A 15,814-nucleotide genomic window follows, 5' to 3' on the forward strand; every position below is an offset into this window, starting at 1 on the left:
GTAAAATTATGTCATTCTTAAAATTTTGACATATAGGCCTACTTAAAGGTGGGGTATGTGATTTGCAAAACGGCTGGCAGATTTTGAAAATACACAACTCAAATGGTCCTACCTTCTTTCCTTTGACTCCACCCATTCAAAGAACATGGACATGGATGGGGGAGGGGGGTGGGGGTACAACCGATTGATTGACGCACTAACTGTCCAATGATTCTAGGTGGTCTTGGAAATGATTGGCTGGAGTTTTTCGAGTCCTGCCCGTTCCACAGATGATTAAATTGCTTAATTTTTATTTCAGTGCTTATAACTCAGTGGCTGTAAGTGGGTTAGGAATAGGATTTTAAGTGATTTTGAAAAAATGGCCAAAAAAGAGAATTACATACCCCACCTTTAAGACAAAAATTGGTTACACTTTATTTTAAGGTGTCATTGTTACAGTGTAATAACAATATATTAAATAATAAGTACTGAGTCATATTAATTAACAACATGTACTTACTATAGGGTTAGGGTAGGATTAGGATTTGGTTGAGGGTTAGTGTCATGTAATTATACATAATTTACTGTTATTACTATTGTGAGTACATGTAACATATGTAACAAGGACACTGTAAAATAAAGTGTTAGCCAAACATTTTACTTTAAACTTTATAATACGGCCCCAGGTCTGAAAACCATATCTGAGTGGGCCAGAACGGGGCCTAGATGTCCCACTTCATCGAAGGAGCGAGATTCTCGTCCACGGACCCAGGGCATGAAAGCCTCTCCGCGTGATCATAACTCTGCTGAAAGGGTGGCAATGAGGTGAGATCCATTGGCTTTTGATTCACTATTGAAATGGTCTCATGTGGAGCAAGCCCAACTGAACCACATAAGACCCATCAGTCTGTGCATAAACCCCCATGGACTAGACTTCATGTCCTGCACTGACTCAGAACGACTGAACACGTGGGGGAGATCTAGATCTAGATCCACGTACAGAAAAGTTGTTTGCTGACATGGTAGCAACACACTCTTTTGAAGGTTTATGCGTAAACCCTAAAATGACTGAGTACCAAGTCTCTGTGCCAAATCCTGAGATTGAGCTAATATCAGCCAATAATCCAGGTAGTTCAAGATCCGGACAACGGGGCCAGAACCGCATCTATACACTTTGTAAATGTTCAATGCCAGAGCAAGTCCGAATGGAAGAACGCAGTATTGATAAGCTTTGCCCTCGGAAGTGAACCTGAGGAACTTACAGTGTCTCTTGACAATCTGCACGTGGAAGTACGCTTCCTTTAGATCGATGATCACAAACCAATCTCCGGTTTGGATATGAGACAAAATGGACTTTAACGTCAGCATTTTAAGTCTTCTCACTCTGAGCACAAGGTTTAAGTGACATAAGTTCAAAATCAGACGCAAACCACCATCCTTTTTGGGCACAACAAAAAAACGGCTGTAAAAGCCGGACTCCATCTGAGCGGGGAGTATTTCTTTTATAGCCCCTTTCTCTAAGAGTGACAAAATCTTCTGACTCAAAGCCAAAACCTCCCAAGGATGCACCGTTGTGGGAAGGATCCAACCGAAAGGAGGTGGGTCTTTCCTGAATTGGATGGTATAGCCGTAACACCCATTGTGAGATCTCGGGCAGGTGCTACCAAGAGGCCCAGTACTCTGCTAGGGACCATTCTATTTTTGGAACCTGCCGAACTGCCGGTGCCAGTACCTTCTCTGATTCCAGAAAGCCTCTTGCGTCTGCAGAAACAGGAAGCACATATGGAGTGACCACGGCTGAACTTTTTGTTATAAGCGGGTTCCCCTGCACAGGGCCTCGAGAGACATAAGTGGTGGGAACCTCTGAAACAGCAAACTGTCCCATCGCCCGATCGGGCTGACCCACCATGTCGAAAGTGGGGGTTTTGAACGCCGTCATAAACAGGCCATACGCCTGGAACGCGCGGAGTGTCTGAGACGTTGCTCGTCGGGAGGGCTAGGCCTAAAACCGCCCGAGACGCAATCTGCTGCGGGACAGTTAAGACTGGAACCAGGAGGCCACAATGAGAGATGAAGACGCTTGCGCGGTTTGTTCACCCACCGAGGACGAGTGAAGGAATCAGGAGCTGCTTCTGGGGACCCGAGGACGAGAGACCTTGGCCGTTGAACTCAGGTCTATCTGTCTGCGTTCCCACAAGCGAACCGGTGGACAGGTCCTAGGACCCCAGTCTCTGCGAGTGGGCTCCATAGGCGATGGCTCACTTCGATGCACCTCATGGGGGCGCTGTAGAGAAGACGACCGCGAACGAACTGTAGGTGTTTGCCGCTTGATCTCCCTAGACCTGCATGGAATGAGCTGGTGAAAAACAACAAAATATCTCCACCACAGCAGTCACAGACTCACCAAATAGGCTGTCCTTAGACTTGGGGGCATCTGACAGGAAAGTCTTATCCTTTTCTTTGATGTCAGTAAGAGTGAGCCAAAAATGGCGCTCTACTGACACCATTCCCGCCATGGGGCTGCCTATTGCCCAGACGGTGTGCTTGGTAGCTCTAAGAGCCAAGTCAGTATAGCCCGTCTGAGCTCCTTAACAGCCTCTGGAGTCAGGCCCTCTCCTTCATCCAGCTCTTGAACCCAGTCTGCTTAATCATCTAAGCACAGCCATAGAATGAAGAGTGGCAGTGCCTGTCCAGTGGCCATGTAAGATTTTCCAACTAAAGTGGAAGTAATCCTACATGGTTTGGAAGACAGCAGGGGCTGTGACTTCCAAGTTGGAGCCGAAGTCGGCGCGAGATGGGCCGCAACTTTGAGCGGCATCGCCGCCGTAGCCGTGCTCCGCCATATTGAAAACAGTGTCGTAATCAGCGGCAGCGGGATTAGTAATGCGCGCTGAAAAGGGCAGCTTCCAAGACTTTGAAACCTCCGGGTGGAGGTCTTGGAAGAAGGGAAGAAGCTTACGGGGCTGGGTTGGGCTGGGGAGCGGCTGGTCAAAAAACGGCCGTCCAGCTTCGACTGGGTCTAATTTTGACCGCTGTCCCATTCTAGCCGCAGCTTGTCTACAGAGCGAGTAACAACGACCAATAGCTCGCTGTATGACGGGGAAGTGCGTTTTGTCCTGTCCGCTTGGAGCGGGGAACTGCACAAATCGCCCTCTGAAACGTCCTGTGAAATCCGTGCTTGCAAAGCCCATGCTTGAAATCCGTTCAGCACAATCCTCTCGTTCGTTAATATTGTCAGGGTCTGAATCGGGCTTTGAATGGTTTGAAATTGACGCCATCTTTAATATTTACATCTGAGTAGAGCTTGCGGTTACGAAGGGGCAGGACATTTCCCGAACATGCGCTAAGTGCTGTCAATCACAACACACTGGGCCAGCAAGCCAATCACAGCACATTTAAGTTTTCAGAAGGAGGGGCTTCATCGAAAACTATGCGTTCAACCAGACTGGGGAGAGAGAAGCTGTAATAATGTAAAATATGTGAAAAATAATGTGTTTTTTTAACTATCAAGCATGAAAACATATTCTAGTACACCCCACAAACAAAATCAAGACTTTGTAAAAGGGCATTATAGAACCCCTTTAAACTTGTTAAACAAAAATAGAAGTGGGATCATTGGCTCAGTATAGTAAAACTTGTAATACTCACTGTTCTCTCTTAATGTTTACTTCCTTGTTGTCAAAGGAATTCTGCTATAATGGTTTTACTTTTGTGTCACCTGACAAGTCAAAAAAGAGTTTTAAAGTTAAAAAAGACCATTAAGTCTAGAACAAGGATAGCCTACTTTTCGTAAATATAGATATATAAATAAATAAATATATATTTTTCAATTGTTTATATGAATATATAATGGCAGCTCTCCACAAGACATTAAACAGCTGCTGTCTGTTAACTTTCTCACAACTTGCTCCCTCTACAGGCCACAAGTGGAATATTTTAACAGTGAACCATAGGGCTAGCTAGAACGTGTGAAGCAAAGATCTAACGAGCAAGAATGAGCTATTAAAAAATAAAAATATTAATAATTTTTATTTTTTATATAAAATAATAATAATAATGTGGGTGTGAGTTCTATGTGAAACTTACTTTAATAACTAACAGAAATCAAACCTATCTAAAACCAGGATTCTAATGTGTTTTAAAAAACCCACACTTCTTAAAAGTGAATGGTTTCTGTAAATCCAGTATTCAAAAAGCTGTTTGGGTCTTAGTTTTCAGTGATAGTCACATGACTAGTGGCTGGTCTGTCTGTGCAATTGCACAAACCCTAACCTATATTAGCAGTAGGCTTTAAAAAAAGTTATTCAGAATTCTCAGATTTTATTGTTAATTTTATTTCTTATCAATTATATGTTTTACTTCTTATGCATCTGATTTTATGATTATTCTAATTAATTTTCTAAAGCACTTTGCTTTCATTGTGTATGAAATGTGCATTATAAATAAACTTGCCTTGTCTAAATTATTAATAATTTATTGCCATTGTGTGAATAATATGTAATCATGTAATCAAAAGTAGTCTGCATGCAAGTATTTTAAAATGTAATGTAATCTAATTACAAGTACTTCATTTTTGGAATCTGATTATGCCATCCATAGTACAATAGTTATATTATGATTGATTGTTAAATGTGTCTTAATATGAAATATATACACTTAATATGTGGTCTTAAATGAAGAAATGCATGCCTGAGCTACAAGGCAATCAGTGCTACTGAGAAACTGACTTTGATTTTATATTTGACCCTGAAGTTACATCCAGCATCTAGGTTTTTAGGTTTTAGGTTTTAATAACAACAACAACAACAACAACAACAAATCATCCCATACAGAACATTTTAATGATATAATTGCGATGTGACATAAATTGTTTAAATGCACATGACAAATGTTGAGAGTGAAATGGGACAGACCCCACAAATTCTTTTGTGTCTGGGCTCTGCTCACTTTAAATCCTGACGTGACGTCATTTTACGCCACGGGAACTGCTTGGATCCCAAACAGTCCCACCTCCACTGGCTCGAGCTCTGAATCTGATTGACAATAATGGCGACGCGATCGTCTTGAGTTGCACCTCAATGAAACATCTCTCAAGAGCGCATTTCACCAATCCTTTGTCATCACCTGGGCTTAAAGATCGCTTTTAAAGGATATCTTGCAGAAATGATCTCCGGATCCTTTTCGAACAGGAAATATTAAGTTCCGCTGCTGGTGTAATTTTTGGGAAAGCACTAACAAAGGTCTCTTCATCCGTGGCGATGTGGCTGCTGTTTACAGACCCGCGCGCGCGTTTGTTTCGGGCATGAAGAAAGGCGATTACTTCACCTACAGCCTTTCATTTAGCAATCCTGTTTCCGTTAAACACCGGGAAGCTTCGGTGAAGGTGGATTAGCAGCACTGGAAGCTCCTGTGCCGTTTCAGGTTTTCACGGACAGCGGCTCGCGCAGACCCTCGGGATCGCGTCACGCGAAGTTGGACCATCTGTTGAACGCTCGCGAACGCACGGCAAAGTTCGCAAAACAATTTATTACGTTAACGTTACACTATAAAACAACAATTATTTTTTTCTAAACCGAAAGTTTTTGTTGCGTTTTTGCTAACGTCAAGTAACCGCTCACAACTTTAGGAAGGTTAGCTATAGCTGGTTAGCCTGGACTTGCTAACTGGCCTTTGCTAAAAAAATAATAAAAAAGGGGGGCGTTAGAGACTGAAATTGACCGTTTTGCCAACATTTTCCACAACATTGCTTCCAGTATAATTGAGAATTACTAAGTAAATTTGCTTATTCTACCACGTAAACAACTAAGAGGCTAACGTTACATTTATATGTCGCCTATGTAACTTACAGTTTCGAATAAGTTAGTTCACTAAGTTAGTATAAATGTTTTGCCAGGTTATCACCAGACATTGATTACAAGGGCATCCCTTTTCTTGTCCACACCGCTAAATTGTCCTCTTTCACTGGCCATTGACCCATATGTAAGACGGGACGAATTAGTTCATTTATAATAGTTTCTGTGCTGGCTTAACGGCTAGTCATATTTAAGTTATATATAATCGCAACGTCTGCTCGTGATGACCACCGGAAGGAATAACCGAGTCATGATGGAAGGAGTGGGTGCTCGAGTGATCCGCGGTCCTGACTGGAAGTGGGGTAAACAGGACGGAGGAGAGGGGCACGTCGGCACCGTCAGGAGTTTTGAGAGTCCGGAGGAGGTGGTGGTGGTTTGGGACAACGGCACCGCCGCCAATTACCGCTGCTCCGGAGCCTATGATGTGAGGATACTGGACAGTGCGCCCACAGGTGAGTGAGGCTGATCCGGTCACGTGACATAAACAACACCACTATTGATTTGAACGTTCAACGCAAACGTGCAAAATTGCTTAAATTAACATTATCTAACGCTTGATGTCTTAACAAATCATTCAAATCATATGACTTTGATTGTTTTAGGATACTTTTGACCTGGTTCGTTCATCCCATTATTTTGTATATTACCGTATTCATATAAAACAACTAGAAAATGTATTCTTTATAAAAAAGGGTAGCACTTGTTACAAGTTACATGTAGACTACTTGTATTAATAATAACTATACATTACGCATGATTACATGCAACTAACCCTAAACCTAACCCTATAGTAATGTAGTTAATTAATATTACTCTGTACTTAAACGTATTACACTGTAACAGGGACACATTAGAATAAAGGGTTACACTTTATTTTAAGGTGTCATTGTTAGTGTAATTATATATTTGAGTACTAAGTAATATGAATTAACAAAAGATTAGGAATTGTTTGAGGGTTTGTTGCATGTAATTATGCATAATTTACTGTTATTACTATGGTAAGTACATGTAACATATGTAACAAGCACTGTAAAATAAAGTGTTACCAAATATAGTGTAACCAAAAATTAAATTTATAGCTCATAAAAATATTAAGAAAGAAAATACACTCAAAAGCAATACAAAAGCTAATAATTACTTTAAAAAATTCTATTTTATTTGTATACCTGCATCTCAAGTGACATTTAACAACATCTGAGAATCAAAGTATGATATAATTTACTGTCAGTGTGTGAATATGTAATCATTGAATCAATAAAGTAGCCTAATTGCTGATGAGTATTTAAAATGTAATATAGGCTAATCTGACTACGAGTAATTTTTGGAATCGGCGTATAAATCCAGATTACAAATGCAGGTGGAATCAACTCCCTTGTCTTATGCGTGTAATTGCAATGTCGCAGGAATCAAGCACGATGGCACCATGTGTGACACCTGTCGGCAGCAGCCCATCATCGGGATCCGGTGGAAATGCGCAGAGTGCACCAACTATGACCTCTGCACCACCTGTTACCATGGTGACAAACACCACCTGCGCCACAGGTTCTACCGCATCACCACCCCGGGTAGTGAGAGGTGAGTGTGGCTTTCCTCCCTGCGGGCTTCACTCCTTGACATTACTCCCTCTGTGGATGAGGGAGCTTCTCTGGCCAGTTTCAGACCCAGCATGCAACATTTTCTTCAGTTATAGGCTGTGTTGCGCAGCGACAGGTATACGACAGGTGGGACTACCTTTAATAGCACAGACCAGTTTGCATCATTGGTCAGGGCGTGTGTCACTTTGGGAGAGTTGTGTAAGCTCAAAATCGAAATGCAAGCTATCTTAGCTCTCGATTGGATAGTGCATGGCGTTAAAGCCGGCCCACTGGTCTTGATTTAGGTGGTTTTGACTTAAGGGACATTGTACTGTCATGTCTACCTGGGCCCAGTTGTGCTAAAAGTCTCTGGAGCAGAATAATCCAGATTTGGAAATCACAAGTTTTGCTATCCAGGATCAGCTGACGCATCTTGCTTTTGTGCATTTCTTTAAGCAACAGGAGATGGGACCACCCTGGTCCTGATACACACATGTATCATTTTATGGGGACAAAATCTTTTGTTTTCTTTATTGTGCTGAAAGGCTTCATAGATGGCTACTTTATCTACAGTACATTATCTCTGTAACAGTAAAAAAAAATCAAGAGAAAATGCAAATGTTGTGTTATTTCACCAATTTTAAAGTTTTATTGCATTTTGTTCCCAATGTTCATCCTAAATCAAGGATGGTATCCCTAATATCCTCCCCCCAAAAAAGTTTTGAAAGACGCATACTAAAGTGTTTGGTCATGAAGATAAAAAGCATGAATGACTTCGCATTGAAGTCTCTACTGCCTTCTACTGAAGGTTATTTGGTCGAAACTTGATTTTGTGGTCCAATCCAATTTCATAATCAGAATGAAATCTCTACATTTTCTAAATTTGATCCAATTGGATAACTGAACTCAAACGTCTTTTGAACAACTGAGCCCTGGTGGTGTCTTCCATGCTTGTTTGGTAATTTTTTAACAAGTTCTTATGTTTCCTCTCGCTCCAGCCGATTTCATTTTCAGTGACACAACATGTTATACTTTTCCTTTGACATTAACTGCAGTTTTTGTGTGATGCAAAAGTTAGCCTACTCTATATTAATTACTAGCTGGTGTATAAAAGCAATTTAATTCACATCTGACCTTATGACAGGTAAATTACTAGCCAATCAAATTGCGTCACGGATCATTCTTGTTGTTATCCACCATTTTGTTTATCGGTGACTTGGGCCTACCACCTCTCTTTTTTGGGCAAATTCCCAACATTATGGTAAAAAAGTTGTTGTTATGGTGCATGTAACTGGGATACGAGGTATCCAGAGAGGCTTGTGAATGAAGTTTGGTTTTTCACGTTTCTAAATTCAACTGGTAATCAGACGGCATTAGTAGACTTAGTAAACTTGCACATTTTAAACAAATGTCCAAAAATAAATCTCTACATTTCCACCGAGGTGGTAGTAGTAGAATACAGTAATAGAAAATAGCAGAATACAGTATGGTGCTTGTTTTTAGAAATGCGAATAATTAGTTTAAATAGCATTTATCACTCGTTATGACATTGGCTTTTAATCATTTTACACTTCCCTTATTATTATTTTTCCAGACTATATACATATGGCTTGATGCATATGAAAGATAAATGATAAAATCTCTGGTAATAACACTCAAAGTTCAGCACACACCAAGTCAAACCCAAATATCTATAGAAAAAATGGATTTAACTTTTTTTTTCCCATGTGACCACAGTTGTTTGATTAACATTAATGAAACACAGCCTATATATTAAGACCTACTGTACCGCACAGATCTAATATAATGTTACTCATCAGATCAGATGTTTTTCTCTAACAGTTAACCAAACATTCACTAAAGACATAACAGATAAACACCCCTTTCACACATACAGTCTTTACTGGTAAATTACCGTTAACAGATCTTGTGTGACTGTGAACAGGACTTTTCCAAATATACCGGTAAATTTACCAGTAAGGGAAGTTATAACATTACCAGTAAATTACCAGTATATGTACTACTTTGTTCTGTGTGAAGGCGGAATAAAGATTACCAGTATTTTGCACATTCGAGGTCAGAACGCGCTGACGTAAGTGAAATGGGCCAATTAGAAGCCGTTTAAAAGAGCAACGGCTAACGGCCATTCATGAAATGTTGCACTGATAACGCGCTTAACTCAGCGCTGTTTACAAATGTCTTCAAATTGGAGTGATGCCGAAGCTAAAGCTCTTCTCCTTAAAGCTCATCCGGGCGGATGACGAGATTTGTCAACAGCTTAGAGGAACGGTTAGCGATACTGTCACGTATGGTAAATTAACTAGCCTTCTTCAAGAACAAGGCATAAACGGGAGCAAAAGTCAAGCGATAAGCAAGTTAAAAACACTTAGGCTAAAATTTCTGAAAGCACACAACTTTTTCTTAGCCACGGGTAACACAGCATATCCCTGTCCATTGTTTTTGTTTTGGTTCTTCTAAACTTTGCTTGCTATGGCGGTACTTTTCTTCTTCTGTCCTTCCAAGGGAATGTCCTATACCGTAAAGGACAGGACTCAGTGCCGCCCTCTGATGATTTGTAGAGTATAGAAAAGCAGTTGTACTGCGCACGTGTCGAACTCGTCCATTCCCACTCATCCACGGTTGACTAGCCTATAGTTTATAACCTGTGTGGACACGACTGTGCACAGGACGAAGCGTAACGCTGAAAATCGAGTACACCCGGGCCTTTATTTACAGCTTGCCAGGAATAGCCTAGTTAACTCTTTTTTTGTGCTTTGAATCTAGAAATTTGAGCTGCTGTTTTGTTTCTAGAGTTGCCATCTATTCCTTTTGAATGGCTTGAGTGTAACGTCTCTTTCAGCGTCTCCATATGGCCAAGGCTATTAAGAAGTCTAGCAGTTGTTTAGACGTCTCTCGTGTCAGCCGTCCATAACTGCCCTCAACATGAGCTCAAAGAAACAATAGGTCAGCTCAACAGCTGGTCTCCTTTCAACTAAGCGTGCCTCTATTCCCCTCGTGAGAATGGTTAGTGAAGTACAACACACAAAGGCAGTAGTGAAGCCAGGGCTTTTTGCAGGGTGTTTCCCTTGGCAGCTGCTGTCTCATGCTGTGGTTTCCAGCTGCTTTAAGGATGCACACGATCTTAAAGGGATAGTTCACCCCAAAATCGAAGATGTTGTCGTCATTTGCTCGCCCTCAAGTTGTTCCAAATCTGTACGAGTTATTTTCTTATGTTGAACAAACACAAAAAGAAGATATTTTGAAGAATGTTGATAATGGTAGCTTTGACTTCCATAGTAGGAAAAATAATTACTATGGAAGTCAATTGCTACGGTCAACTATCTGGTGACATTCTTCAGAATATCTTCTTTCGTGTTCAACAGAAGAAAGAAACTCATACAGGTTTTAAACAACATGAGGGTGAGTCAATTACAAAATGTAAATTTTTGGGTGATCTATCCCTTTAAAGGATTAGTTTACTTTCAAAAAATGTTTTGCTGATAATTTACTCACGCCGATGTCATCCAAGATGTCCATGTCTTTCTTTCTTCAGTCGAAAAGAATTTAAGGTTTTTGAGGAAAACATTTCAGGATTTTTCTTAATATAGTGGACTTCAATGGCAACCAATGGTTTGAAGGTCCAAATGTCAGTTTCAATCATAGGTCTCAATGCAGCTTTAAAGTCTCGACATCTCAACCGAGAAATAAGGGTCTTATCTTGTGAAATGATCTGTCATTTTCAAAAAATTTAACCACAAATTCCCGTCTATACCATCTCTGAGATGCGCCACATATTACGTCACCACGTTGGAAAGGTCACGCAAGACGTGTTTACAAAGCGAACGGGCAAAGACTAATGCACGTACCAATAATGATATGCACGTAAGGACCATTTTAAACAATAAACTGACACAAATACATCTAAATCTGTGTCATTCAACGTACATACATAATTCTTGTAAACACTGGGTCTGTACTTCCGACTACGTCTTGCGTGACCTTTCCAACGTGATGGCACAGAAATACGTGGCGCATCTCAGAGATAGTACAAGACGGGCATTTGGGGTTAAAAAGTATATAATTTTTATTTATTTTTTTGAAAATGGCCGATCGTTTCGCTAGATAAGACTCTTATTTCTTGACTGGGATTGTGTAGAGTCTTTGAAGCTGCATTTATCTATGATTGAGACTGACATTTGGACCTTCAAACCGTTGGTTTCCATTGAAGTCCATTATATTCAGAAAAATCCTGGAATGTTTTCCTCAAAAAACCTTAATTTCTTTTCGACTGAAGAAAGAAAGACATGGACATCTTGGTTGACATGGGGGTGGGTAAATTATCAGCAAGTGAACTAATCCTTTAATATTGGCATATGTATATAGAGATTTTGAAAGGAAAGCGTGGGATTGGGGGGGAACAGGATCGGCAAAGGACCTCGAGCTGGGAATCGAACTCGGGTCGCCGGAGAGTTGCGCTATATGTCGGCACCCTAACCACGAGGCTATCGGACAATATTGGCATTTTAGAAATGAACATGTCAGCAAAGCTGGAGAATCCTAGACGGTCTGCTGTGGTTCAGCATGGGGCAACTTCCAGATGGCAGACAAGTTCTCTTGTAGAAACAGAAACCATAAGAGATGTTAAACATTACCCAGGACTTTTCATTCTGGGTGCATTGCAGGTTTCAGGAGACATCAGAGGTTTAAAGTAAATCGAGTTGAACAATATAATGACAACCCAACAGTGGAAGCAGGAAGTTACTTTACCTCCAACTGGGAGCAAAACGAATGCCCTAATGTTCCAATGCATAACTTCTGTACTCTTGCCGTTCGCTTAGTAACATTCTTGTATGTTTTTCCACAGAGTTCTTTTGGAATCTCGTCGCAAGTCAAAGAAGATCACCGCCCGGGGCATCTTTGCAGGAGGACGGGTGGTGCGGGGAGTGGATTGGCAGTGGGAGGATCAGGATGGCGGGAATGGAAGAAGAGGGAAGGTAATGCCTCAACACGTTTGGCTATGCTCACCCTTCTTTACTCATCATTTATTAGATGGAAAACATTCCCTCTATCAAGTATATACATATTGTGTTGTGCACTTGCTTCATTGAAGAGAAATGAGATGGTGCCATTCTACGTTATTAATCTAACATTTATTTAGCAGATGTGATTATCCAAAGCAACTTAAACCATACACCATAAACTATTCATCATAAATGAGCAGTAACATGAGAAGTTACTTTTTTTTCTTTCTTTTTTTTCACACAATAGTCATCAAATATAGGGTTGAACTGAAGAGATGTTGAAATCCCTCTCCATGGTCAACTAAACACCCAGTGTGTGGTAATGCCACTTTTGATCCGTAGCCATTGATATATGACATTTAAACCGATGGAAAGTCATTTCAACTAGTTGACATACACTTTCTGCAGTTTAAAAAGTGTTTTAAAAGCATTTTAAAAGTGTCTTTGGTTACCTTCTTTTTAAAGGGGTCATGAACTGCATTTATTTTTAGTTTATAATGTTCTCTGAGGTCCAGTTATGATGTTATCAAGATTTTTTATATCAAAAAACATCCTAATTTAGAAGTAATAAGCTATTTTCTATCCTGTTTTTGATCCTTTCTTTCTAACACTCCGTTTTGATGGGCATCACGTTCAAGACTGGGAAGTAAACGCCCACTGCTATGATGGGGTAACAGTTTTGCATATTAAATAATTATCAATGTCCCTGCCATTGCACGCGTGGAATTGTTTTGAAGAAAATGGCCGATGTTGAAATCTAGTATCTCGTTACATAGTTGAAACTTTTACCAACAATATGAAACATTTATGCGTGTTGCATATGCTTTGTAAGTCTTGTTTGTGGCAAATAAAGTTCAAAGATAGGGTAGGTAATTTGTTTCATAAACACTTTTTGTTTTAATAATTTACACTCTCTTCACATCCTGATAGCAATCAATAATAGAAGTGGCCTAAATATAAAAACACTGTACATTTATCTTCGATAGAAGTCTCAGGACTAGGGATGGGCAACGATTAATCGCATCCAAAATAAAAGTTTGTTTAAATAATATATGTATGTGTACTGTGTATAATTTTGTATATATATATATATATATATATACACACACACATGCATGCACACAAAAATGTGTTATATATAAAATATTTATATTTATATATAATATAGATAGATTATGTATAAATATATACATGCAAATAGTTCATATATATATATATGTATATGCATGCATATGTGTGTATTTATATATGCAAAATAATTACACACAGTACACATACATATGTTATTTAAACACAAACTTTTATTTTGGATGCGATTAATCGCAATTAATCGTTGCACCAAAACATTTTTTTGTCCAGTCATTGCATTCAGTCCGAATGCAGTGCTACGATGTCCTACCTGCCTGTCAATGTATGTATTTCCATGAGTCCAGGCACACCTGCTCGCGCAGACATCACACGCATATATGCAGAGTTGTACACATACAGCCACAGAGCAGCGGCAAAAACAAACATAGGCGGTATTTTACAGTTCCCCGTGAACCAAAACATCGATTATGCTGTGTTCACACCATGTCATCACCGTAATTCCAAAATGGCAGCCCGTGACTTTCTTACCCGGAGCTGTTCATGTCCTCAGACTTGGATTTATGCGTTTCTATGTCAACACTATCAACACCTAAAAACCTGCAGCAGTCAGGTATACATGTCAGAGCTCTGTAAGTTTATGTTCATTATTATTGTAATGTTATGTGCTTTGAGACCTGTGGGAATTTAACGCCTTCTCTTGTCTCGTAGCGCTTTACAGAATCTGCTGTTTGCGTTCATGTGTTTTGAAGAAGGTGTTGCTTTGGAGACTCTGAAGGGAGGGTGGGATCTTATGCTTTCAAAGCTAGCTTGCTATTGCTAGCCACTCCGAAAATTGCCTTCTAGCTTTAAAGTCCCCCTGTAGTCAATCATTTTATCCCTTAAAACTCATCTTTGTTCGCCATCATGACATATTTCAACGGTTTTTCTTTGAAAAAAATGTCATGCCTTAAAATAGCTTGAATGTAACTCTACACCCATGCCTCATTTAGTACACGCGGTTCTACGAATATGCAAATTAGCCCCGCCTCCACTCACTCACAGCCGCTCAGAGATCTACTCGTTGACGATCACACGTTGATGTGATTGGTAACAAGGTAGTTTTGGACACCAGATGCTAAAATTAAACGCGTTGTAATGTCTTACTGATGACAAAACGGATGTCGCTCACTGATGCTTTTATTCAGGATTTCAGCGAAATGACTTCGATCAAAACAATAACAAAAGCAGCATTCTCTACATCGCTTTCTACCGTATCCGAAAATCCAACGCATTAACCCCGTAAATGACGAAGCAAGGGAAAGAACAGCAAATTGAAACTATCACAATATTCAGTTTAGCTGTGGCGCTACAGTATAAATACTCAGTACATATCAGACAAAGCAATAGTGACAAATGGTAAAACCACTGTTGATCACACTTGTGTGTTGCGCCATTACTGTTAAATCCAATGGTGTTGGCACTGCATCATCTTTTCTTTTCAGTCTCTCTGAAAAGCCTGCGTCAAACTCTCTTGTTTAAAACCGAATCTGCAGTACAATGAAGCGAACAAACGAACAGTGTCTTACTGACATAGGCATTGATGATCTTCTGCCGAGGCAGTCTTTTGTCGCTCTATGACTTAATGTGACAAAATCCAAAATGAATCGTTTTACAAGCTTGGCTTCAATAAAAGCTGTTTTTTTGACTAGCGGGCGAGTTTTGAGTTCTGAAACTCGCAGGATGTTTTATAGTACATGATATGTCAAAAGATCAAGGGAAATTTGATTTCTCAATTCATGACCCCTTTAAGTCTTTTCAGTAACCTCTTTCCTTGTTGTATTCTAGTGTCAGGTGCGTTTAGAGTTCTCATTGTAATAAGTTAGTGCTCTGTTGCTCACAACTGCTTCTCTTTTGCTTATTGACGAACCTGCAAAGCCCAATTAGAGAACAGCACTTTTTAAAATGTATTTGTACTAGGGCTGCCGCCGATTTTTCATGTATATCGCCTAATAATAGCGCTGTTTTATCTAGGCTAACATTAACGTTAGAGCAAGCAGCCATTTTAAAGTGGCTAACGTTAGGCTACTAGCATTTGTCAAATGATAAACCATGTTTGATGTCGATGAATGAAAGGCGAAGATTTGGATTTTCATGCCCAACATAACCACCACATGGACCAGCTGTTAAAAAGTTTTCTGTTTTCTGAGTTTTTTTTCCCCGCGATTAAAGGATTATTCCGGTATTTAACACCTTGAGTCTATATTGTAGTTTGTTTTGGATGAACAAGAGTGGTGGACAACATTTTTTTGACTGGTTCCTC

At 40.0% G+C, this 15,814-nt stretch overlaps 1 protein-coding gene across 2 annotated transcripts in view; it reads left to right on the forward strand.

Annotated features, from left to right (window-relative positions):
* Positions 1–4,957: 4,957 nt before the first annotated feature.
* The window catches only part of mib1 (MIB E3 ubiquitin protein ligase 1), a 69,494-nt gene continuing 58,637 nt past the window's right edge, over positions 4,958–15,814 (forward strand). For both annotated transcript variants that reach the window (XM_079613272.1, XM_079613273.1), the window contains exons 1-3: positions 4,958–6,283; positions 7,235–7,406; positions 12,270–12,399. In XM_079613272.1, coding sequence (XP_079469398.1) covers positions 6,055–6,283; positions 7,235–7,406; positions 12,270–12,399 — 531 coding nt within the window. In that variant the 5' untranslated portion in view covers positions 4,958–6,054. The remainder of the gene's footprint in view (positions 6,284–7,234; positions 7,407–12,269; positions 12,400–15,814) is intronic.

Source organism: Phoxinus phoxinus (genome assembly GCF_949152265.1).
Source record: "Phoxinus phoxinus genome assembly, chromosome: 5".
Classification (NCBI taxonomy): domain Eukaryota; kingdom Metazoa; phylum Chordata; class Actinopteri; order Cypriniformes; family Leuciscidae; genus Phoxinus; species Phoxinus phoxinus.